The sequence below is a fragment of the Typopeltis vanoorti genome, chromosome 17 (genome assembly GCF_054136105.1).
Source record: "Typopeltis vanoorti isolate ZY-2024b chromosome 17, IOZ_Tvanoo_1.0, whole genome shotgun sequence".
Classification (NCBI taxonomy): domain Eukaryota; kingdom Metazoa; phylum Arthropoda; class Arachnida; order Uropygi; family Thelyphonidae; genus Typopeltis; species Typopeltis vanoorti.
This window is the reverse complement of record NC_143565.1, coordinates 3,020,828-3,046,583: the sequence shown is the minus strand read 5'-3', so window position 1 is coordinate 3,046,583 and position 25,756 is coordinate 3,020,828. Positions and strand designations below refer to the sequence as shown.

Here is a 25,756-nt window from a genome sequence, read left to right as displayed (position 1 = left end):
TAATAAAGTAAAAAGATTTTTTTTTAATCTTTTACTCAGAATTTCCTTATACCTACAAAGAATGAAATTACCAATAACTATTACATTATTTTTTCTTAATTAATTTCAAATAGTTTCTCTAATTTTTAATGTGTGAAATAATATAAAGAAAAAAGTATGTTTTGTGCAAAAATTATTTCAAGTATTAATGCTGAAATGACTTTACTTAAATTGTAAATCTCAATATTGTATCAATTTTGGTAAATTATACAGAAATGAGTATTTGTGAGTAGCAATACTTTTTTTCTTCAGGTAAGAAAGAAATTATGGATAAGTAAAATTATGGATAGTTCTAGCATTGCATAGGAATGCAATGCTAGAACTAGGAACTTTCATTTGCTCATAAATTGTTCATTGGGTCCTTTAAAATTTTGGTAAATTATACAGAAATGAGTATTTGTGAGTAGCAATACTTTTTTTCTTCAGGTAAGAAAGAAATTATGGATAAGTAAAATTATGGATAGTTCTAGCATTGCATAGGAATGCAATGCTAGAACTAGGAACTTTCATTTGCTCATAAATTGTTCATTGGGTCCTTTAAAAGAAGATGAATAATTAACAAGCAGACATGCTGGTTTTATTAACAAATAATGATTTCATCAAGCAAGTAACAGAAATTCAGAACATAGTTTTTGATTTTTCGTTCTCAAGAAATCTAGTAATTTTTTTCTTTTTTTTTTTTTTTTCGTGACTGACTTGCAGAGAAAGGCCCGAAGACCTTGCCCATAAGGAAAAATAATTCTCCGAGAATAAAACGATCCCTCCGTTAAAAGTAATAACATATACAGCTCACTATATGTCATCGTCAAGTAGTCTGGGGGTGTATCTATTGGTCAGATATATTAGAATTCCTAAGATTTGATTAATGAATCATGTTAGCGAACACAATATGACTCGAATATGTATTAATTACAAACATAATGAAATTTTTCGACCCATAAAATCAAACACAAAGATAGAACATAAAATAAACCTTGCATACCATTCATAAGGCATGTTTCTTACAGAAGAGGGCAGTTGTCAAATATACACTTCCTAGGCTATGCTTCCTGTAGGTGGCGAAAGAGTCTCACGTAGATTTACGTAAGCGATAGTGTTCTGTATTAGTTTTGTTTCGATCTGCACTTAAAGAAGTGTTTAAACAGACGTGCGAGAATTAGCATGGTTGAGGAGTACGCAGTTGGAAAATTAAGAAAATGGCGAATGCAGAAGAAATAAATACTGAATTTCTTCCGCTCGTGTATGATATTGTGCGTAGGTAAGAAATGGGATCGTAGCAATCTATGATTGCATTACATTAAACCAAATCATAATAAAAGTATAGAAGTAATAATGGCGAACTACTTGTGTGCAAAGGACGTGCTTTCTGTGGCTGTCTGGAGATTTGCTTCAAACCGTACAAGTCGTTTTAAAATCAGAATAAATAAACAAGATGATTGATGTAGGACTACAATACAGTATAATAAAAGGACTTGTACGGTTTGACGCAAATCTCCAGACAGCCACAGAAAGCACGTCCTTTGAAGTCTCGTAGGAGGGTTACTATTTTTTTTTTTTTTTTTTTGCTAGTGCCGTAATCAAGTATTTTTGAGTATTGGACAAAATGTTAGTTATATATCACTCCAAATGTGTTTGCACCTTTGCGGATTCCTTATGACCACTGACAATGTGATAGTTGGTTCGTTTTTTCCACGGAAATGTTTAGACCTCCCGCGATGAGTCTTCGGACTCCTTGAAGGTGTCACGAAAATAATAATAATAAATCATTAGGCTCGTGGTAGAATAGAACTTGCATTCTAACACATGAATGAAACGAGGGGAAGTGATGACATGCAGTGGCGAACGCTGGTCTTGAAATTCACGCCTGCCCTTGTTATCATTCAGGGAATGAGAGGTATTATTGAAGTGTGATTACCGGAATAATGAATTATTGACCATTTAAAACTATATATTTAGAAATTTATGTACATTTAATCATACAAATAAAACATTTATTTTACAAATGATATCTAGCTTTTTTCAATTTAGCTATTGAATACAAATTCTACCCTACGGTTCTTCTTTATGAACTGGTCAATAACATCGTCATAAAAAGTTGGTTATAACTTAATTTTCCTAAGCAACACGCACACTTGTAAAGGCTGGCTGAAGCTCACTGGCTAGAGCTACGTTGACTGCCTATGGCCTGTGTTTTAAGCAACAGAGTGAGACGACGTGCAATGGCTATGCGCGCATGAAATCACAGTGCTGCTGCGAGGACCTGGAAACTCCTACAACCAAGCAAGCCAAGGTAGCTTTGACTAGAGCAAGCATCGGCCTTCGATACACAACACCAAGCTCAATTATTGCTGCGCAAGCTTAAGACATCTTCTGTCTACAAAAATAAAAGCCTAAATGGAATGCTTATAAATGCATGCATTTATTAAAAATAAACATTACTTCTTTCTCAATTAATGAGCTTGCTCAGCAAGCATGGAGAATTCACCACTGATGACAAGTATGGAATAAAGAGAGGAAATGAGTAATGAAAAAGTTACTGGAGGAAGTGAAAAAGAAGAATGAGTGTTAAAATTATAAATCTGTTGCTGCAGTATGATAGGAGCAATTCAGAAATGCATTGATTGCAAATGAGTTAATGCATACGTTGTGAAGGAGAAATGGTGTGCAGTTTTGATAGATGAAAGGATATATATAAACTTGATAGTGTGCTTGACTGTATTTGGAGTTAGGCATCTGGAGAAAGCATTTTTCAGATGAAAAGAGAAAAACGAGGGAAATGAGCTATTGGGGGGGGGGGGAGCGAATGCAAGAGTGCATGTGCAGTCACTTGCAGACAAGGAAGTTTGAGAATACAAATGAGCAAAACATTCTGAATATAGTCTCTCAAATATGAATATGCCTGTCATTGCAAGATGCAAACAGGAAGATAATGCAATTCATGTATACTAATACCAGAAGCATCAGAAACAAGGATGTTTGATATTGGCTAGTTCCATGTAGCTAAGAGTTAATGACATTAGCAAGACTTGTTTTAAAGATATTTGTACCATAATGATGAAAGCTGTGTACACATAGACACAGAACACAATATATTCTAGTTAATTGGTCCACCGGTTAATCAGCACAGCTTTCTTTTCTTTTTTCTTTTTTTTGGGGGGGGAGGGTGGGGAGTAGAAGAACAAAAACAAAAATGACTACCAAGAATTTGCTTCATTTATTTTTTTTTTATGTGTGGTTCCCACTCATGAAATATTATTAAAAACTTATAGTACATTTTGTACTGTTGGTGAGCTAAGGATTATTTTTGCCATTTTTATCAATTTTATATATATATATTCTTAATTTTTTATTTATTTTTACATAGTCTGGAAACCTGAAACTAGGTTCTTGAGACTCAAAGATGAGTCCCAAGAACTTGGTTTCTGTAGCTACTGGAATAAGTGCATCCCACTCTTAATTCAGGGTCTGGGTGAGGAGTGCGTTTACAACAGAAGTATACACAGACACTTTTTTCTGTTGAAAACCTAAACCCATTATTAAGAGCCCACAGAGAAACATAATCGATTGCTTGTTGAAGTTGTCCCTCAATTACCCTCATTCTAAGAGAGTGACAGTAAATTGTGAAGTCATCAACACATAGAGCATTGTCTATTGTGGGAGGAAGCTGTTCAGTGATTGAGTTAATTTTAATAGTGAAAAGTGTCACACTTAAGACAGAGCCTTGGGGAACATCCTGTTCTTGATGATATGGTCGAGATAGTGTACTTCCCACTCTGACTTGGAAAGTTCGCCTGGAAAGTTTTTAATAAATATAGGAAGGTGTCTTTTGAGACCTAGGTTATAGAGGTCTTTTAATATGCCATATCTCCAGGCTGTGTCATAAGCTTTTTCCATGTCAAAAAAAAAAAAACTGAAATAAGGTGTTCTTGCTTCAGAAATGCATCTTTTATACAAGTTTCTAAACGAACCAAATGGTCTAAAGTTGAACAATGTCTATGGAACCCACATTGTGTATTGGAGAGAAGACTGTTGCTTTCTAAATACCAGAGAAGTCTGGCATTAACCATTTTCTCTAGTATTTTACAAAGACAGCTGGTCAGAGCAATGGGTTGATAATTATTTGCTTGTGTTGGATCTTTTCCTGGTTTTGAGATAACAATGACAATTGAGTTATGCCAAGAATTTAGAAACTCTTCCTCTGCAAGTATTCTATTGTATAATAAGAGAAGGAGATCCATAGATGATGGTAGATGTTTTATTTCATAATGGATGTCATCAGGCCCTACTGCACTATGGTGAGACAATAGGAGAGCTCGTTTTAGTTCCTCCTTAACAAATGGTTGATTGTATGGTTCAAGAACATTGGTAGAAAAATTTAGTCTTTGTTTCTCTTGCTGCTCTTTCAGAATTAAAAATTCAGGAGAATATGAAGCTGTTGCTAAGATTCTGGCAAAATTTTCTCCCCAAGTGTCTGCAATGGTTTTGGGATCAGCAGTAACACTTCCATTATGGTCTAAGATAGACAAACAACGTGTTTTATATCTGCCTTTCATTTTCTGGATTTTATCCCATACAATTTTTGGACTGATCATTTGATTAATTCATGTAGTAAATTGGATCCATGATTGTTTTTGACTTTGACGCCTCACGTAGCGTGCTTTGGCTCGAGCTCGTTTGAAAGCCATAAGGTTTCATGTGGTGGGATATCTACAAAATATATCCCATTCTCTGTGTTGGACTTTTTTGGCTGTCTGACATTCTGTGTTCCACCAAGGTTTTGGATAGAGTGGAAACCGAGATGATGTTTTCGGGATGGAGGCTGTTGCTGCCTGCACAGTGCACTCTGTTATATATTTTACTGCTTCACTGATAATGTTTGACTGATGTTATCAGCATTGTGAGCTGAGAAAAGATGTTCCAGTCAGCCTGGTCCATTTTCCATATAGATATCCATGTGGATGAACGTGGTTCCTGTGAAGACATTGTGCAAAGAACAGGAAAATGATCACTTCCATGTACATTTTCTTCAACGTCCCATGTGAGCAGTGGAAGAATGGAAGGGGAGCAAATTGTAAGATCAATTGCAGAATATGAACAGGTAGGCATATGGAAGAAAATATTGAGTTTATTATTTAAAAGGGAGAGGCTATTATTATCAATGATTCGACCTCGTCTATTAGTGTTGGCACTACTCCACAGAGTGGTGTTGACCATTAAAGTTGCCCATCAAAAGTATGGGTTCAGGCAGTTGTGAGATAAGGTTATCAAGATCAATTTCATTTAACTCAGCACTTGGTGGTAAATAAATTGAACATATGGAGAAGTGAATCGCTACTGCATCCAGAGCAGTATTAAGTTGGATACAATGGAAAGGAATATGACTGCCCACTAGGATAGCTACTCCTCCATGAGCAGGATCACCTTGTTCTGTCCTTGTGTACAACAGTGATATTCCTAAAGGTAGGGTCCTCATTGGGTCTTGAGTACATTTCTTGTAGACAGAAACAGAAAGATTTGTGTTTCCGCAACAAAATCTTCAACATTCTGAAAATCCATGACAGTTCCATTGTAAAAATTTTCCTATTGTCTTGATTTTATTGAATTGTCTGGTTTTCAGGAGGTTGAGGACTTACCTTTGTCAGATTTATATTTATCCATTGTTCTAAGGAAGTATGGATGGCCAGTGTCCATCTCTTCTTCTGGTAGAGTGTTCAAAACATCAAATGTGTTAGAGTCAGTTGGTAGACTTAGTTTACTTTCAGTGGGTACTGAGGTATCCATTTTTTCTGTGCGAGCGCCTGGTGGTTTATCTTTGAATGATATCTCTGCCATAACAAGATGAAGCTAAAAAGAATCCTAGGGAGTTCTTTCGATATGTAGCCAGCAAAAGAAAGAATGATTATGGAAGGATGACATTGATTGGAGGAAATGGTATAAAGACAGCTGTTGCAGAATGTGTGGTGGAGATACTTAATGAGCAGTTCATAAAGATCTTTCAATCTTGTGAATGTGAGTTCATGGAGAGATTAAGAGCAGTTGATGATGGGGAGGAGAGACTGGCTGTAAGTGAGCAAGAGGTGTTTGGAGAGTTGAGTAAACTAGATGTAAATAAGGCTGTGGGACTTGATAATATATCACCGCGTATTCTGAAGGAATGTGCCAGAGAGTTGACACCTGCCTTGACATATTTTTTTAATACGAGTCTTGCACTTGGTCAAGTCCCTAAAGAGTGGAAGGAGGGCAAGATTGTGCCACTTCATAAAGGAGGTGATCGAACTCAAGCATCAAACTATAGGCCTATCTGTGTGTCGGGTGTTGTGGTTAAGTTGTTGGAGAAGCTTGTGAGAGCTAGAATCCAGAGTTGGGTTGACAACAATGGTATAATCTTTGATGGACAGCATGGATTTGCTAAAGGGAGGTCGTGTTTTAGTAATCTACTTACTTATTACAATAAAGTGACTGCTTCCTTGGACAGAGGAGAAGGATACACAGTAATATACTTGGATTTCGCAAAAGCTTTTGATAGAGTGCCTCATGATAAGTTGACAGTCAAACTAGAGCAGATGGGGTTGGATATTAGATTAGTGCATTGGATTAGAGACTGGCTATCTGATAGGTATCAACAAGTTGTGTATGGGGGTGCAATATCCAGGAAAAGGAAAGTCACTAGTGGAGTGCCTCAGGGATCTGTTTTAGGGCCATTACTATTTAACTTGTATATTAATGATATTGGCGAAGATTTGGATGGAGATATTCAGTTGTTTGCAGATGATGCAAAGTTGGGAAGAACCATAAAGAGTAGTGAAGATGTTGTGGCCTTGCAAGAAGACTTGAATAAATTGAGTGATTGGGCAAGCAAATGGGGGTGTGAGTTCAATGTTGCAAAATGTAAGGTTTTAAAATTTGGAAAACAAAGATGGGATGCAGAATTTATGCTTGGTAAGAATATATTGTTGGAAGTAGAGGAAATAAGAGATCTGGGAGTGATAGTGGATAAGGATCTAAAATTTAGGGGTCACATCGCCAAAATTGTGAAGACAACACAAAGACTTCTGGGAATGATGAGGAGGACACTGACGTGTAGAAGTAGGGAGATTCTTGTTCCATTGTATAAGGCTTTGATTAGGCCACACATGGACTATTGTGCCCAGATTTGGTCACCTGGTTTTCAGAAGGATGAGGAGATGTTGGAAAGGGGCCAAAGGCGACTGACTAAGGTAGTTTCTGACCTCTGGAATGTCGAGTATGAGGAAAGATTGAAAAGATGTAATTTGCAGAGACTAGTGGAGAGAAGGAAGAGGGGAGATATGATAGAGACCTACAAGTTGGTAAGGGGTTGCTATAGGATCAATGGTGGAGAAGTTCTACAGCGAATAGTGGGAGATCAGGGGAGAACCAGAGGTCATCCCTGGAAACTGTATAAAGAGGGTGTGAGTAGGGGAGTGAGAGGCAGGTTTTTTTCGTGCAGAGTTGTGAATGATTGGAATGCCTTGCCTGAGAGTGTGGTGTCTGCAAGGAGTTTGAATGTGTTTAAGACCCGGTATGATGAGATGTGTGTGAGATAAAAGGACCTCCTAGATGAGTCTTTGACTCCATGAGGTCTTGTTTAATAATAATAATAATAATAATAATTTTTTGACAGGTGAGTTTTCATCGACTGGGACCATTATTGAAGTTGTCTCTGGAGTAAGGCCATAGGCCTTGTGATTAATGCACTCAACAGAGAAGCACTTGCAATCATAAAGTTTAGGTATGGTGAAATTATCAGATGGTGGAACAGACATACATGTTTGAGTTGCTGATAAGTAGGGATGGTCACCTGGTTCCAACCAAGAACAGCATCCTTACTTTTGATACACCTAAACCTCCAACATCTGTGAAAGCAGGGTGTCTTGGCTGTCTTGAATGTACATCCCTAACTCACTTGCCCACTGCCTGGCAAGCAATGACTGTGCTCAGGAGTGGAATGCCAGGGCTACCCTTTATGCTATACCAGCACTTTTTTAATTGTTACTTTTTCAGCATAAGAGGATTTCAGAGCAGGTGTGATAGTAGATATTCTTTTTGCATCCTGATATGTTATGTTTTGCTCTGTTTTCATTCTTTGTATTTCTTTTTCGTCTTTTCATTTCTGACATGCACAAGAGTAAGCCGGATGATCTCCCTGACAGTTGACACATTTAGCTTTTTTTGGACAGCAAGATTTGTTTCATGTTCTTTACTACCACATCAGGCACAGGTAGCAGAACCACGACAGACAGTTTCGGGATGTACATTCTAACAGGACAGCCGAGATACCCAGCTTTTACAGATGTTAGAGGTTTAGGTGTGTCAAAAGTAAGGATGATGTTCTTGGTTGAAACCAGGTGACCATCCCCTTACGTATCAGGATGCGCCTCACACCCATCACTCCTTCATCTTTAAGTTCTGAACATATCTCTTCATCAGGAACATCAAGAAGATCCCATTCTGATATCACTACTCTACATGAATTGAGTGTTTTATGAGGTGTTACTGTAATTTCTATTTCACCCATTGTTGTTACTCTCCGTAGTTTCTCGGAATGTTGCTGACATAATGTTTGCACAAGGACATCTCCAGAATGCAATTTCTTAACAGTTTTGGGAGGTCCTGCTAGTCCTTCTAAACCCTTTTGAATAAAGAAGGGTGACATTTTTCTATTGGTTTTTCGTTTGTAGCATTAATGATGAAAAATGTTGGTACATTTATACTAGTATCGTGTACCTTTTGTTTCTTTCTTCTGTTTCCATATGCTGTATCTACGGTATCAGTACTTGGTTGGGACTTTGTTAGGGCCCCCTGAAACATTTAAGGTGAAGGATTCATGCTCAAGGAGTTTTTGGTTCGGTGGCAGAGCTTCCCACCCACCACAGAGCCACACTTGGATGCCTCCTGCCTGGCAAGCAATGACTGTGCTCAGGAGTGGAACGCCAGGGCTACCCTTTATGCTATACTACCACTACAGCAAGCCTAGAATCCTGACCCCGGACCATGGGGTGAGAGACTTACTGCAACACCATTGACCCTTGCAGGCAAGCCCACTAGCCGATTGATCATGGCTGGGCCATCCAGGAGCCCCTTTTCCGGATGTCCATGGGTCGCACAGCAAACATGGTGGCAGGGCATGGGATCCCAGTGATGGTGGTCTGGAAAAAGGATAGTGAAAAAGACTCAGGAGAAGTAGAGCAAAGAATACAGGAAGAATGAAAAGGGCCAGTACCATCACTGGGAGGTCCCCTCCACCACAAACAGGTGCCCCACATGGAGGATAAGGATATCAATAAAAGTACCAATCTTGCTTTAAAAATTTACTGGTGATGACATGTATGCTGATGAAACAGAGCAATTTTGTCATGCTACATCAGTAACATGTTGTTTGAATTGACTTATTGCTCTTTACACCTATCAGGTGCATGAGGCCACGAGTTGTTGTTCAAATTCAGGGTCATTATAAAGTCCTTGTGCAGTTTTAGATTTTCATGACTTCCATTCTATCTGTGAAAAAAAAAAAAAAAAATTAGTACAATTTTACATAAATTTATTCATGGAATTGTTAATTCTCAACATGCCCACTGTCATTACATATGCAAAATGAAATACATTTATGAAGTTCTACAAATTTTTCAGTTGATTTTCAGTAAAGAGCAAAGTTTTTTTGAATAAATGATAGTCTTAACATGTCCCATAGAAATAAAATCTAGTAGGCTCAAATCTGGTGAATATGGTGGCCATGTGGATTGGAAGAACCAGTCCACTTCTTCCAATCCACCTGTTAGGAAAATTTTCATTCAGAAACTGCCTAACACTGAGATCAAAGTGACAAGGTGCATCATCTTGCTCAAACACTATCCTAAACATGTTGGTTCAGGAATAAAGTAATTCTGCAGCATTTTCAAATAACTTGCTATTAACATCCTGCCCTCCAAAAAATAATGGTCCAATTATGTGGTCTTATTGATCTCAGAGGAATTTTTCATGCCCCATGTACAGTTATATCTGTTGACCTTTCCAATGTTGTGAAATGTTGCCTAATCAGAAACATTAAATGGCCCATAAATAAAGCATCTATCAAGGTTTTCATTAAATTGATGAGAGAAAATCAATTGTGTGTAGTAATCTTCTTCCGGCAACATTTGGTAAACTTGAATTTTGTAGGATTTTATGTGAAGTTCATTCTGATAATTTTATGCACTTGGTGAGTCAGGAATATCCAGCATCAAAAATGCCTGTTTTATTGATTTCCTTGGACTTTCAATAAATTATAAACCTTCCAGATCATGGTTTATAATTAACAGATAACCTGTGAAAAAAAAAAAAAAATTAGAAATGTAATTTAGTGAAGTTTGGTATGGACTAAGAGTAATTCATTTATTTTTATTGTAATTTAGCAAAACATTTATTATTCTGGGAAGTTGCTAAGCATGTGGAGTCCTCTGTCAAGAAAGAGTTTATGTTGAAACTGTATAAAGCAGTAATTATTAATTATAATGAAGAGCCAAAGGCTTCAACAGACTAAGAAGGCATCTTGGAGCAGTGCCATGGCTTGAGAAACTATGAGAAAAGAATGACAGTAGTGCATGGGAAGTGATCAGGGATTGTTTGAGAAATGTAGTATCAGACTGCATACTTACAGTTGGGAGGATAAACCAAGTGGATGAGTGGAGATATTATTATACAAGTATCTCCACAATACTTATCATACCCCTCCTTAAACTCATTTGCTAGCAACATACAACAAGTTCTGGCAACCCATTCACTACCCTCCGTGTACAAAAAAAAAATATACCTAGCCTAGCCACACCCTTACACAATTTCCAGGTGATCCCTTGTTCTCGTCCTTCCTGCCATGTACCGAAAAGAAAAAAAAAAAAAAAAAAGTTTTCATTGTCAATCCTATAATACTCCTTTAATAATTTATACGTTTCTATCATGTCTGTCTTGCCTATCAACCAACCCTTGAAGCAGTGCCATGACTTGAGAAGCTACAAGTAAAGAATGTCGTTGGGGCATAGGAAGTGGTAACGGATTGTATGAGAGAAATAGTATCAAACTGCATACCCACATATAAAGCAAGAGTTGCAAATAAAAAAACTTCTGGAGGGAATATAAAGAAAAGGTGATCAGCATACTCATGAGCAGTACAACGTGCAAGCAAGAAGGGTGAATAGTGTGATAAGAAAGGACAAATCAGATTCTTCTTTTTGGCATTTTAGTTCCAGAGAGTACTGGAATCTGCCGCTCGGACAATTTTCTTCCACTTATTTCTATCTTGGGCATCCCTCCTTTTCACTTCTACTTCTTCCATATCCCTTTTGATGTTTTCCCACTATCTTTTCCTTGGTCTTCCTTTTCTTCTCTTACCCTTCACTTCCATTATAGTGATTTTCTGAATTAGGTGGTCTACCAGTCTTCTGCATACATGGCCAGCCCACCTCAGTCTACTTTCTCTCACTTTGTTGCTAATTTTTCTAATCCCCCATCTCCTTCCTTATATCTTCCTCATCAGATAATGGCAATAATGCAGAGGACCCTGACATACAGAAATAGAGAGGTTATGATTCCATTGTATAAGGCCTTGATCAGACCTCATGGATTATTGTGCTCAGATTTGGTCACCGGGTTTTCATGGTGAGGAGGATATGTTGGAAAGGGTCCAGAGAAGATTCACAAAGGTAGTCAGTGATCTTTGGAATGTGGAGTATGAGGACAGATTGAGAGAATGTAAGTTGCAGAGCCTCATGAATAGGAGGAAGAGTGTGGGGGGGGGGGGTATGATTGAGACCTACAAGCTAGTTGGGTTGTTATCAGGTCGACATGGAAGAAATTTTTCATAGAATGGGAGAAGGGAGTAGAACAAGGGGGCCATCACTGGAAACTGTATAAGGAGAGTGTGAATGAAGGAATAAGGAATTTTTCCTACTTTCCACTCCTTCAGGGCTCACCTTGTTGCAAGACTTATGTTAAACAGGTGTGCCAAACCAGAGGTGCCATTATTTCCCTAGAGCATTCCTTCCAGTCTGCCAGTGCATCAACTATTATCATCCCACCATAGTCATTCTTTTTTCTATTTGCATATATTGAAATAATTCACTGGGATTTTTCATAGCCTGGTTGGTTAATTCCTGCTCATACTGCACTTTTGCCATCCATCTTTACCAAGTAAGTTAACTTCCTGGCCTGCCCTTTGTACTCTTCATTAAACTGGTTATTACTAACATTCATCTTGTGTTGCCTCCACAGTGCCTTCCAGATTTCGTGTTTAATCTCTTCATTCATCCATTTTACTCCTACCTTATTTAGCCTTTTCACCTGTGGAATACACCCAAATATTGCTGCTGTTAAATTGTTCTTGATCAATGCCCAAGCAGCATCTGTCTCCTTTCCACTCAACTCTTTCTATGCTATAGCTCATAGTTATCTCTAAGTGTTTTATAATCACTAACCCTGTAGTTCAACAAATCCCTTCTTCACAGAAATTCTCAAATTAGTGACTACAACCCAGGTGATTACATCATGGTCGCTCTCACCAACCAAAGGAAGATTAGACACCCCATTTACAGTTACATCCACTGATATAACCAGGAGTTAAAACTCTTAACTCTCATATGTTCTTCATTACATATGGTCTGATTGCTGTCCCTTAAGAACTCGAGAAATTTATTCTCCTTATTCCCTGACATTAGCTCTTCATTCCAATTAATATTGCCATAATTGAAATAATCCATAATCACCCTTCACTCTCACTAAGCCAAATTGCCTATGCATTTCTTTGTCTCTGCCCTCCACATTTTCCTGCCTATAGCAATACCTGACCAAATATCTCATTCTAACAACATCCGTCTCACACCATGCTGCTTCAAAACTATGGCCACTATTTTACTCTGGTATCTCAATCTTGTCCAGACATAATTACTCTGCTATCTTCAACAGCACTCCCCATTCTTGCTCTTCTTATTTTCTCGAAAACCATCATACCATTTAATTTCTATTTCCCTCAAGATATCATTCACATCAAACCATGTTTCACTTATTCCAACTATTTTTGAGCAAATAAACTCAATTAATGCAACAATTTCATCTTTCTTATTTCTGATACTCCTGCATTTGTAGACAAGCATAGCAATTCATTTCTTTGTCTATAACTAGTCCTACCCATGCCACCCCTCACCTGTGACTTCTCCACACTTGTTCCTGTTTGCTTCCCTTATCTCTTGTCCCATATATTCCACAAACTCAGTTATTTTCCATGCATTCCAGGTCATTCTAATCCGACCATTCCTATACATGCATTTGCTCTACTTTCAGAATCCACTCTCCTTATACTGTCTTCCTGACCTCCTTATCTACCATTTCCCTGTTTAACTTTCATTACTCTTCTGCATTCTCTTCTCCATTCACATTCGTATAGATCTAAAAATTGTCCACTCTCCTGCTTATTTACATCATCATTGTTATTATTATCCTCAGATCTCCATAACAGAGTCAGGCTTGTTGTGGGAGGTTCACCCCTCTGCATTAAATATATTCACATTCTCTGCAGACATCCCCACTCTCAAGTAATGCATTCCAATCATTCACTGCTCTCCATCTAAAAAACATACTTCTCACTCCTTTGCTCACACACTCCTTATACAGCTTCCAGTGATGTTCTTTTTCTCCCACCATTCTATGAAAAATCTCTTCAACATTAATCTGATAAGAATCCCTTACCAACTTAAACATCTCTGTCATGTCACCCCCTCCTCCTCTTATCTGCTAGACTGTAAATTGCATCTTTCTTTTCAACATTCCCGAGATCAGAAATCACCTTAATCAATCACTTCCCAACCCTTTCCAATACCTCTTCATCATTTTGAAAACTATGTGATCAAATCTGTGCACAGTAGTCCATATATGTCCTAATCAAGTGCTTATACAATGGAACCAGAATCTTCTTACTACTTATAGTCAATGTCCTCCTCTACATTTTAGATCCCTATCTAGCATCACACCCAGATCTCTTATTTCCTCCACTTCCTTCAGTATATCCCCACCACACATATACTTTACATCCCATCTTTGTTTTCCAAATTTTAAAACCTTATTCCTTGCAAAATTGAACTGGTAACCCCACTCCTATGCCCATTCACTCAGTCTATTCAAGTCCTCTTATAAAGCAACATCATCTACTCTACTTCTCTTACTTTTTTCCAACTTTGTATCACTGCAAACAACTGAATATCCCCATTCCTTTTCAGTACAGTCATCCCTCACTTACGTCCGTTCAAGTTACATCCATTCGAAGAACTTCCATGATCCCATAATGGAATAAATGACATTTTTGACTATACTTTTGAACAAGACGCTAGCAAGCATAAAGTAAAAAGGTTTTTATTTAACAACAATACAGTGGCAACCTCCCTTGGCAGTCAGCACGTGGCTTCAACAGTTCCTATGTTGATTTTGTGTTTGAAAAATAGGTTATTTGTGTATTTATCATTAAATATTTCATGATATTTTGTGCAACATGGCTCCTACATGCCCAATTAAAAAAAATAATGAAGAATCACAGAAAAAGAGGTGAGCAATTGATCTTGAAATGAAGTTGCAAGTTTAACGATTTGATTCAAAGCAACAACAAGGTCCTATCGGTGATTGGCTTCCATCATGCATAGAGGACCTGAACCAAAAACGCATACCTCTTAGCACTGTGACCATAACCGCTAACTGACTAAGTCTCTTCAACATGTTGAAGAAGAAAGCAGGACCCGATTGCGACTACAGATTTGCTTCTTCTGGTTGGTTCATGAGATTCAAGCAGCGTTTTGCACTGCATAATGTGAAAATGTATGGTGAATCTGCAAGTTCTGATGAGAAGGCTGCCAAGGAGTTTGTGGAGAAATTGGATAAAATTTTTACGGAAGAAAATTATTTGCCACAGTAAATATTTAATATGGATGAAACCTCCTTTTGGGAAAAAAATACCCGAGCGGACAATTCATCCACAGAAAGCTAAAATCTATTCCTGGTTTCAAAGCTCTTAAAGACTGTTACGATTCTGTTAGGGGTAATGTGGCTAGATATAAATTGAAACCATTGGCACAGTGAGAATTCACAAGCCTTCAAAAACATTAGGAAGCATGCTCTTCCAGTTCATTAGTGGAGATATAAGAAGTCGTGGATGACTCAAAAAGATCCAACCGATGAATCAGGGAGTTCTTGCAGTGTTTAAGGCATATTATCTATGGAGAACTTTTTTACAAGCCATTTCTGCTACTGAAGGAAATGACCAGACTCTCATGTTGTTGTTGTTGTTATTGTCGAGTTTCTAGATATGACCGTGGATCTGTAGAACTGCTTTGGCAATCTGTTGAACTTTGATGGAGTAGAGTTTTCTCTATGGTTATTGTCAATTTTCTGTAGAGCAGCAGCAATTGCTGGACAAGAATAAATATGGACAGGTGTTAGTTCAACTCCTGGACAATTTTTGCATGTTTCATAGCTCCTATGAAACATGCAAAAAAATGCCTTCAATATTTACATGGGCTGGTATCCATTGCAGTGTGCAGTTCTTATTTTTCAAATTTAAGGTAGTTAGTAGTTCATGAATTTCCTGTGTGAGATTTGTTTTCCATTTTTTAATGCCTAAAGTGCAGATTTTGAGTCACTGTAGATGGTTATTCCTTCTGTAATAACCATCAAGTCCCACACCCTTATTAACATCAAGTTTGGTTAGTTTCCCATATACCTCTCGTTCACTCACTTTCAGTCTCTTCTCACATCATCCACTGCTTTCAAACTCTGCATGATATCATATTCACAAGAATGAAATACCTATATGAATATCTCAACTATATCCTCTGTAGCTGTTATCCTTCTACCATTTTCTTCAACAATGCCAACCTTCTATAATTATTCTTTTCTCTGCTGACTACATATCGAAAGAATTCCCTATGAGTTTTTTTGCTTCGTTAGCCAACCTGTGCTCACGCTGTACTTTGGATACCCTTACCAATTGAGTCGTCCTCCTTGCTTGTATTCCTCATGAAACTTATTATTACCATTCATCTTATATTGCTTTCTTCCTCTGTCATCTCTACTTTCATCCATTTCACACTTACCTTATTTAACCTTCTGACACTCAGAATACATGTAGACATTGCTTCTGCTAAATAATTCATGTATTTCACCAAACAGCATTGATCTCCTTGACACATAACTCCTCGCTCTATGCAAAAGTCAGACGCTGTCTCCAGAACTTTTCTTAATCGCCGGTATCACTGTTCCATACAGAAGTCCTTACATGGCTGGCAACCACCCAAATAATCACTTCATGGTCATTCTCAACTGGAGAAAGATATGATACCTTATTTATGATGACATCCTCTGATTAGATGAAGAAATCCTAGACCCTTAATCCATATGTACACTGCCTTGATGTAGTTATCTCTCAGAAACTCAAGAAATTAATTTTGTTTATTTCCAGATGTTATCTTGTCATCCGAGTCTGTATTGCTATAATTAGAATCACCCATAATTATCATCCTTTTCTATTTGCTTGATCAATTTGCTTATATACATTCATGGTCACAGCCTTCTACTTCACCAGTGCATAGCAGCATTGAATATTTCATTCTTTTCGCCTCTGTCTCAGACAATACTGCCTCAAAATCGCTGCCATTATTCCTGCCTTGCAAGGCCATAACTCCTTTTCTAAAATCAACAGCACTCCACCTCATTTTTTACCATTTCTGTATTCATAAAAAATATACCTTTCCATCTTTATTCCTATCAGGATGCTGTCCTCATCGAACCATGTCTCACTTATTCCAACAAATTTCAGATGAACTATTTTAATCAGTACAGTAATTGTTCTCTCATTCTCTACACTCATGTTACCCATTTTTCCCTTCATAAGCACCACCTCACTCCCTTCTTCCTTACTTCTCTGTTCTTCCACATTGCTTCTTACTTACACAAATCCATTCTCTGCTCTCACTACTTTCCCTTCAAGCAGCAGCAACCTCTCCAGATTACTCATTCCAAAACCATTCAGTTGCACTCTGTCACTTTTATACAATTCCATTTTTCTTCAAGCTAATCTCACACAGTCACAAACTGCACTCCTTTCTCTTCATTCATTTCCACTGACATATCGTTCATAATCCTTGCTCTCTGCCTCATATCATCACTGTCATACCTGGACAACATGCCGACCACCATTTCAATCACACTATTAGCTTTTATTTTTCTCAACAACCTCTTGATATACCCAGTCTTACATTCTCCTTGTTTCCAATTGAGTCATTTGTTCCTACTACCAGCTCTTTTGTTCACTTACTCCTTATATCCAACATCTCAATCACTCTACTCATTCTGTCTCCCAGTAAACAATACCTTGTGCAACTTCTCGTTCACCACACTTCCAATAATTGATTCACTATACAATGCCACTCAAAAGTCTTTCACTACTTCTTTCATTTGGATATCATTCGTTTGTCTTTTACACTCTTCCATACACATTTACAATTCTCTTCATTTCACTCTGCATTTGTGCATTGTTTTTTCACTGCCATGCTCTCTGTCACTATTTTATTGTTGTTCACACATGCTTTTATTCCACTTTTTCATACTTTATTGTCAGACACAGTTTCCTTTACCATCAGTTTACACTCTTTCTGACATTTGCACAATCTTCTTAGATCACTTACCCAGCTATGTTCCCCACTCTGATTCAAGCGAGCCTAATGGTATATCAGCACATTTCACTAACTGTGTAACCACATTCGCTCCTTTCTCTTATTCAACCTCTCCACATAAACATCACTGACATCTCCACACACACACACACACACACACGTATTGCACTCACAACACCATACCATTCTCAAAAAACCCACACAATTCACTTTGTTTTCATGCTAACCCACGCAAAGATCTGCCTTTCACCACCATTTTGTTCCAAAGCACTAAACAAGAAATAAAGAATTTAAAATAATACTTTCTAAAATATTTAATCAAACATGAGGTTCCAGTCTCAGATACCACACAGCAACATGCTCTCTCACCCTCCATATTTCAGCCTAACAGCCAAGGACGCCAAACCTTGCTGCAGTCCATATGCCAACTGATGTATGACACACTGACTTCCACTGATATCTTGTTCACATCACTTATTACACTGCTTTCCAGCCTCAATTGCCTTTCCAGATAACTCATCAGATACAGTCCATCACTCTTATATGGTTCCATTCATCCCTCAAACTGATCCTCCACATTCCAAACTGCATTCCTTTCTCTTTGCTCATTTCCGCTAACATGTCATTCAAGACCTTTGCATTCTGCCCTAACTCATTATTATATCTGGGCAACACACAAGTTACTCTTCCTATCATTGTTATCTTTCACTTTTCTCAGTAATCTCCTGATATCCCACCCCCCCCCACACACACACACATTCTTGCTGCAGCCCATATATCAACTGACGTGTTACACTCAGACTTTATCTCTGACTTCCACTGATACCGTTTGCATCACTTATTACACTTTCTTCCAGCAGCAATAGCCTTTCCAGGTAATTCATCAGATACAGTTCAACCAAATTGTTCGTTCCAACCACAACCATTAACTTCCTTGCACATTTATACCTCAATCATCCTGTTCATTCTCCCTCCTGGAAAACAGGCCTTGTGCACTTTGTCACTCACCACACCTTTTATAATAGTCTGTGTAATGCTGCTCTTGAGTGTGTTAGATCCTAAATGAAGGATTGGAAAGAAATCATTCATTTGGAATCTAACATATAAAACTTGCTGACAAAGAGAAATACCTGCACATCAGCTATAATTAAAAGTGAAATGTCTTCACTTTATGTAAAATTTGTATTCTTTATTTCAAGTGCCTTATATTTAAGCTGATGTGATTATATTAAGATTTCATTTTTAAGTATGTCTAAAAAAAGAGATAATCTGATTTAAATTTAAGCCTCACTTACTATGTAAAATTTACTGTGAGTCATCTAAAAAGTTGCTAAGTAATAATTCCTGAAAGGCATAAAGCTTCATGTGTACAGCGTAACGCTAGCGGCTATAGTTTACTCGGAAAATTACGTTGCCATGTATTTTGTGAATCCAAGTATAACAGCATCGTAAAAGCGAAGGACGAACCCAAAGGGGTGAAAAGATAAGGGCCGTGTGCAAAAAAGGGGACTGAGAAAAGAGGGTGCTCTATAGAAGAATATAAGGGTTTGAGCCCGTATTGGAACACTCTCTATGGTCATAACGTTTTCTTGTTTTGGTGGTTTGGAAGTTAACGGGCAGTTTCGCGTAAAGAGGGGGGGGGGTGAAGTCTGTGATAAGATGTTGGACTGCAAGCATTCTTAAAATGAAGTAGGATTCTATGCAAAGCTGAAGGTAAAAATTCCAGTCCTAGCAGAATCAAGCTGTCAAAAGTCCCATCAAGTTGTGAAACGCAAAGATTTGAGTCTGTTTTCGGCAGAAGGAATGAAGATAGCATAACCCCTACATTGTCGTATGGACAGCCAATAGATGAGAAGTATCCAGACATACACTTGGTGCAGAATGACGCGGAAAAAGCTCGGTAAGGTGCAATTACTCTAATTATGTGTGAAAGTTCATTAGAAGAGAGAAGATTGTTTACAAATGTGAAATTAAGAACTGTATTCTAAAGAACTCTGTGGACAGTCTCTATTTAGAAAGTTAACCTCCTTTGAGAGTAAGAAGAATTGTTTGGAAGAGATCTTTTGTAATCTTGTATGTGATAGGATTAACTTGATGCGATAAGAATAGTAGAATTTAGTATCTCCATAACATTAGAATGTTTGTTAGTTTTCTCTTGCGAGTTATACTACTGAAAGGTATTTAGCTTAACTTCATATCATTTGCTATCTATCCCAATATGCAGTTACTGTGTTTAGCATGCTTTATAAGATTTAATTAATTTAGAAAGTGTAGCATGCTTTATAAGATTTAATTAATTTAAAAAGTGTTAACCTCTTAATTCGAGTTTTATTTAGTATTGAGCATAATTGAGTGTATGAATTTTGTATTGTGTTTTAGATATTTCAATAAACATGTCATATTTACCTGAACCTGAGTCATGCCTGATTACGATTTCAACTTACCACTTATAAAAATAGAACTTATTTTGGTGGGAAGGATTTAGAGAGTGAATATAATAATAGATTTAGGTCACGACTGCAATAATCTAAATCTATACGGCAGTTTAAGTAAGATATTGTGTAAGTAATCTTCAGACTCTAGTATTGTCTCCCTGAGCAAGGATCTTTTCTGCCATAGGATACTGGCTGGCGCAGTAAAATATAAATTTGCCAGTATCCGAAGAGGAAACAATCCTAGATATATGATTAAAGTAAGTGAATAAAGAGAATAAATCACAAAAGATAAATATTCAACAATAGAGCAGCTGGTAGGATTTTGATTGTATAAGGTTCTAGGTAAGAAAGGATAGATTTAAGTAAACAACTAATTAAGCATAAATCGTATTCAAACATCAATATAACAAGTGATTTGCTACTTCTTTTTCTCCACTCATTTTTCTTTCAAAACCTATGCTGTTCATATCCACTGTACATCTAATATTGATTTCTCATCTTGATCATTGCATTCCAGCAGTCATTCCCACTATTGCCTCCATTGAATAGAGTATGCAGTCTCCCATCTGTGGATCTCAATTTTTCAAAACATTAAATGTAGTTGCTTTAAACTAACATTCCTTTTATTTGTCCCCATTTTCAAATTAATCTGATCTTCCTGAAGCACCACATCAGCACTATTACTAATAACCTTTTCATCTTTGCATTATCTGCAGTCTATTGACATGTAATAATTGGCATACAAGTTGAATAGTAGTGCTGTGTAACTTCCACTTGTAATCTTCCTTTATATTGCAACTTCTCTTCCATATACAACTCTGTCAGCCAACCAAATACCAATTTACTCATATGACATCTAAACCTATATGTTGCAACATAAATATTAACTCACGTTGCACCCTATCAAATGCCTTTTCAAAATACTAGAAAAATGGCATTGTATGCCATGCCTTTTCTTTAATAATCACTCTCATTACTTGATACATTACATATAATACATTATAAAAAACAACCAGATTACTGAAAATGAAAAGTACACTTTAACAAATCCATGCTTACCTTCATAAATATTACATTGTTGCTAAATTCTTAGTGATTTCTCAAAAATCTTAACTACAAAAAAAAAAAAAAAAAAAAAAAAACCAAAGTGATCTATTATTTGATGCCTCCATTCTACTACACATTACAATGGTTGTAGAATGGAGTAAATGGAATATGTGGATGTACTCCAAGCTACATATTGCAGTCCTATCTTCCTGCACATGTCATTCATTTATCACTGCTCTTCTCAACTCTGCATTATCATACCTAGGCAGTACACTCACTCACTGTCTTCCCTCTCAACCTTTCCTCCTGCACAATATCTAACATTAATCTCAAGTCTTTTGTTACTTTATTTGCACTGTCTCTCAGGTCATTCACACCAATCATCACAATCATCTCATCTACATTTAAACCTCGTATCATTACCATAGTTGCACTCTTTGTTGTTCCTCCAGGCAAGCAATCATCAAATCTCCATACATCACACTTTTCACAGTTCCATTCACCCTCCCTCACTGGTATCTTGAATATCTCTGCTATTTTTTTCTTTTTCCCCTCCTCTCCCTTGTTCCTGTTCTCTTTGAACTTTCTCATTTTTTCTTCTTTCTCTGGATCTGTCATGGCTTTGTCACTTCTATTCTTTTTCTTCTTGCATAAGTTACCATCTCTCTCTCTTAATCTTAACCTTCAGTCTTCATGACTTTCACTTATATACACTGTTAATGTGTATTCAGTAAATGTTACACATAGTAGTATATTAAGGTTTATAACTTTGGTAGTGGGATTTTTGACTTGTTATTATTATTATTTATTTCAGTATTGAAAGAGACTCCCTAGATAGTGCTCAGAAGCCTAGAGATACTTATGACAATAGCCAGAAGATCCAAGAATTGCGGGGGAAATTTCAGCAGTGCCGTGACCAGATACAGAAGTTACCTGGAATTGATTATGCTAAAGAGGAACAGATAAAAAAGTTGGAGGCCTTGAGAAAACAGCTTGTTCTAAAAAGAGAATTGGTGTTGAAATACAAAAATATGTGTCACTTTGATATTCCAAAAATCTGATGTTAGATTTCCGGAATTCTGAAAACATTGAATTGTTATTATTTAATGACTTATTCATTTATTTCAAGGAGAACTATGAACAGATTGTATTTATGCTTTAATTACCTTATTCTAAGTTTAAACCAAAGCATAAGGCAATTAAGATCCATTCCAAGTTCAAAATCAGTTTTCAACATTTATCAATATAATTATCTCTTTAGAAATATCTCTTCAATCAGTGTTTGTCATAAATACTTTGAAGTAAAGGAAAATCAGAATCATGAAAAGAAATACAATGTAGTTAAAAAGGAAAAAGTGTATGATTATTTTTTTTGGCATTTGAGGCAGAACAGTAACTATAAAAGCACAACGATTAATTTCCCAACTCAAGAAACAACAAAATCTATTTCCAGAAATAATCAACATGACACATTTTCAGTTTCAGTGGCAGATAACTTAATTCCAGATAGCTTGGAAACAGCCAAAACTCTTTCTGTTGAAAAAATAAAAGCCATTATGACAAATTTGGCAACAGGCAAATATAGAAACTGTCCACCCGAATTATTGGATTGGCTTGATGAAATATGCGCATATCGTTCTCAAAAGTGGCCTATCAATTTCACTTTTTATATTTTAGATGCTTTTTTTTTGGTTAGATTTGAAATGAGTGATAATGCATTTGAAAAACAATTCTTCAAAACTTTATTGCATGTATGGCAAAAAAAGATAAGTTGTATGTCTAAAAATAACTTAGTACAATTGTTATATGTTCTTGGGCTAGCTAAAACAGCACCTCCTCTCCTCTTAGCAAAAGCTGAAGAAAGAATAGAGAAATACAAAGATGATCTGTCTTTTGAAGAATGGGCTATAGTGTGCAATGGTTTCTTTAAAACAAAAACAAAATTAACTTCAAAAAGTTTACTGAGTAAAATTTCCAATGTAACTACTCATGCTCTGCCATGCATAGATAGATTCTGTTTAATCTGCATCATCAAATCTTTGAGACATGCTCAATTCTATGATCAGAAGCTGTTTGCTAGTGTGGCAAATTATGTGTATGACAAATATTCATCCTTTAATTTTGTTGAGTGTGTTCATTTTTTAGCATTTTTTGCCAGTTTTGCTGTGTATATCCCAAATATATTTGAATATCTTGAAAAACATGGTATTCAGTTAATACAAAAGGAACTTTCCCAAGCTAACTCTGTTTCATTAAAAGAAGTACATCCTTCTCTTAGAAGCCGCCCAAAAGACATAGCACGATTCCTGTGGGCTCTTGCTGAAGTAGGACATAGCCCTGTTTCTGACGATTATTTTAGCATTATTTTGAATTCTTTGCAACAGAGATGGAACAGTACTGCATTTAGGAGACAACCACATTTGCTAATAGACTGCCTTCAATCTCTTGCCATATTTGGACAATATCCAGTGCATTTATATGAAGCTTTAACTCCTAATTTACTGAAGCAACTAAAACTGTTAAAAAAAGATAAGCCATTTCTTCAATTACATTTCTTGAAATGTTCCTTCAAAATTGAATGCAGCAAGCAACTGGGAAAGATACAGTTAGAAAATTGGAGAAATTGTTTTGTAAAAAGTGTATACAAGGATATCATTGAGCGTGTAGGCTTTCAAGATCTTGTTGATCTCCTAAAAAAGTGTTATAATCATAATAATGTTAAATCTATCTTTTCACTTCCACATATTCCAATTGCCAATATAGAAGTTCATTTAAAAGTGTCAGAATTGCCATCTAAATATGATCAGCTCACCAACAAAAATGGACAAGAAATTAATGTCTCTGAGACTTTAATAGAATTATTTAAAGGTAAAGAAATAACCTTTAGAAATCATCCTGAAATGAATTTTCTGAAACACACAATTTATGTTGAATTGCTTGATCCAACAGTGTGTTGTCATAATACTGAACTACCTACCGGTTTTATGAAAGTAAAACTTCGACAGCTTGAAAAGCTCAACTGTCATGTTATAACGTTTACTACTAGGGAAGTCAAAAGTTTGATGAAACTTTCATCAGAAGAATTAAGAAAAAAAATTGAGGCATTACTTTATGTATAAAACCATGTGCTATAATTGAATACTGAAACATTATGATATCAGTAGTTCTTTATTGGACTTAATAATATAATAGAATGAATTTATATATAATAGGCATCTCATAAAAAATTAAACTTTTTTTAAAAAAAAGATTGATGGTAGTAGATAAATAACACAGACAAGGATTATGTCTGTTTGTTGGTTCAGTATTTTTGTTGAATGTTTTTATTTCTAATCTTCTGTATTTCAGTTGATAACTTTAACATTTTAAAATGATTCATGCATAATCTTAGAAATTAGCCCATTACATTCTTGTTAAGGTAAAATCCTTCATGGTGTAATCAAAAAGCATAAAATACCCCATATGAGATAAAAGATCTATGACATTTATTTATTTATTCATATGGCATAAATAAAACAAGTAGTACAATACACTGTCATTTAAAAATATATAAAATTAAAAGCCATTTTAAAAACCATTAAAATTAACAGTTTATATCCATATTAGTCAGTGATCTATGACAACATCCAGTTTTAATATAAGTGCAAAACATAAAATAAGCTTCTATCACTCTGGAATATTGCAATCTGAGACATGAGCAAAACTAAAACCGCAGCTTCACATTACCAAGCCAGTAATAGATGCTATCCCTCCCAATGAAACCATATAATCTTCTATTGGATATGTATATACATCTATAATTACCTCATTGCAAAGTGTCCATTATAATCAATATAACCATTGAATACTACTATTATTATTATTCGTGACACCTCCAAGGAGTCCGAAGACTCATCGCGGGAGGACACCTACAACTGTCTAAACCACTACACCGAACCTCTACTACGAATCATCTCCATCAATGCCATCTACCTCCTCCACTACCACAACTAGTATTTTTTGTCTGTAAATTGCGTGTGTTCTGAAGGGCCGATTTGTCTGTATGCAGGATAAAAAACCCGAGTTTCTGGGAGAAAAAACCCTGCTACCTCTGCATGAGATCGGCTAACTCATCTTCGATTGAAATCGTCCAGATAAAGATTCCTCCCATTGCGACGAGAATCGAACTTAGGCGTATTCCACTCGAAGGGCACAATGTACTGTTGTTCTTCCAGTTGTAGTAAAAATGATATGGATACAAAGCATATATTTGATCTGTGTGGCCAGTTGGGTGATTAATAGTATTCCTTTATAGGGAATTCATGCTAGAATAACAAAAGCATAAAATATTTCATCTTTTTCTAACTTGATGAATTGATGTGATAAATAATTAAACTTAATATAGATTTTACTCATGTAATTTTTATTAGCATCGAAGTTTCACTAGTGTCAAGGACAATTTTCAGTATGCCTTTCAAATTAAACTAGAACATAAACCAGAACAATGAAAATGCCTGAACTACACATAATACAGGATAAATACATTAAAGTCCTAAT

At 36.4% G+C, this 25,756-nt stretch overlaps 3 protein-coding genes across 5 annotated transcripts in view; 2 read left to right on the top strand and 1 right to left on the bottom strand.

Annotated features, from left to right (window-relative positions):
- Window positions 1–1,140, bottom strand: part of LOC150097100 (VPS35 endosomal protein-sorting factor-like) — a 386,078-nt gene extending 384,938 nt beyond the window's left edge. For 2 of the 3 annotated variants that reach the window (XM_090406831.1, XM_090406832.1), the window contains exon 1: window positions 1,022–1,138. In XM_090406831.1, the coding sequence (XP_090262957.1) occupies window positions 1,022–1,024 (3 nt within the window). In that variant the 5' untranslated portion in view covers window positions 1,025–1,138. Of the gene's footprint in view, window positions 1–1,021 lie in introns of all 3 variants that reach the window. The other variant, XM_090406834.1, reaches the window with a different exon arrangement.
- MED9 (mediator complex subunit 9) lies at window positions 1,109–22,326 on the top strand. Its single transcript, XM_090406836.1, has 2 exons — window positions 1,109–1,297; window positions 22,035–22,326. Exons 1-2 carry the CDS (start codon window positions 1,236–1,238, stop codon window positions 22,279–22,281), a joined length of 309 nt encoding a protein of 102 aa, XP_090262962.1. The 5' UTR covers window positions 1,109–1,235; the 3' UTR covers window positions 22,282–22,326.
- On the top strand, window positions 22,327–24,687 carry LOC150097098 (uncharacterized). Its single transcript, XM_090406835.1, has one exon. It carries the CDS (start codon window positions 22,327–22,329, stop codon window positions 24,337–24,339), a length of 2,013 nt encoding a protein of 670 aa, XP_090262961.1. The 3' UTR covers window positions 24,340–24,687.
- Window positions 24,688–25,756: the final 1,069 nt, after the last annotated feature.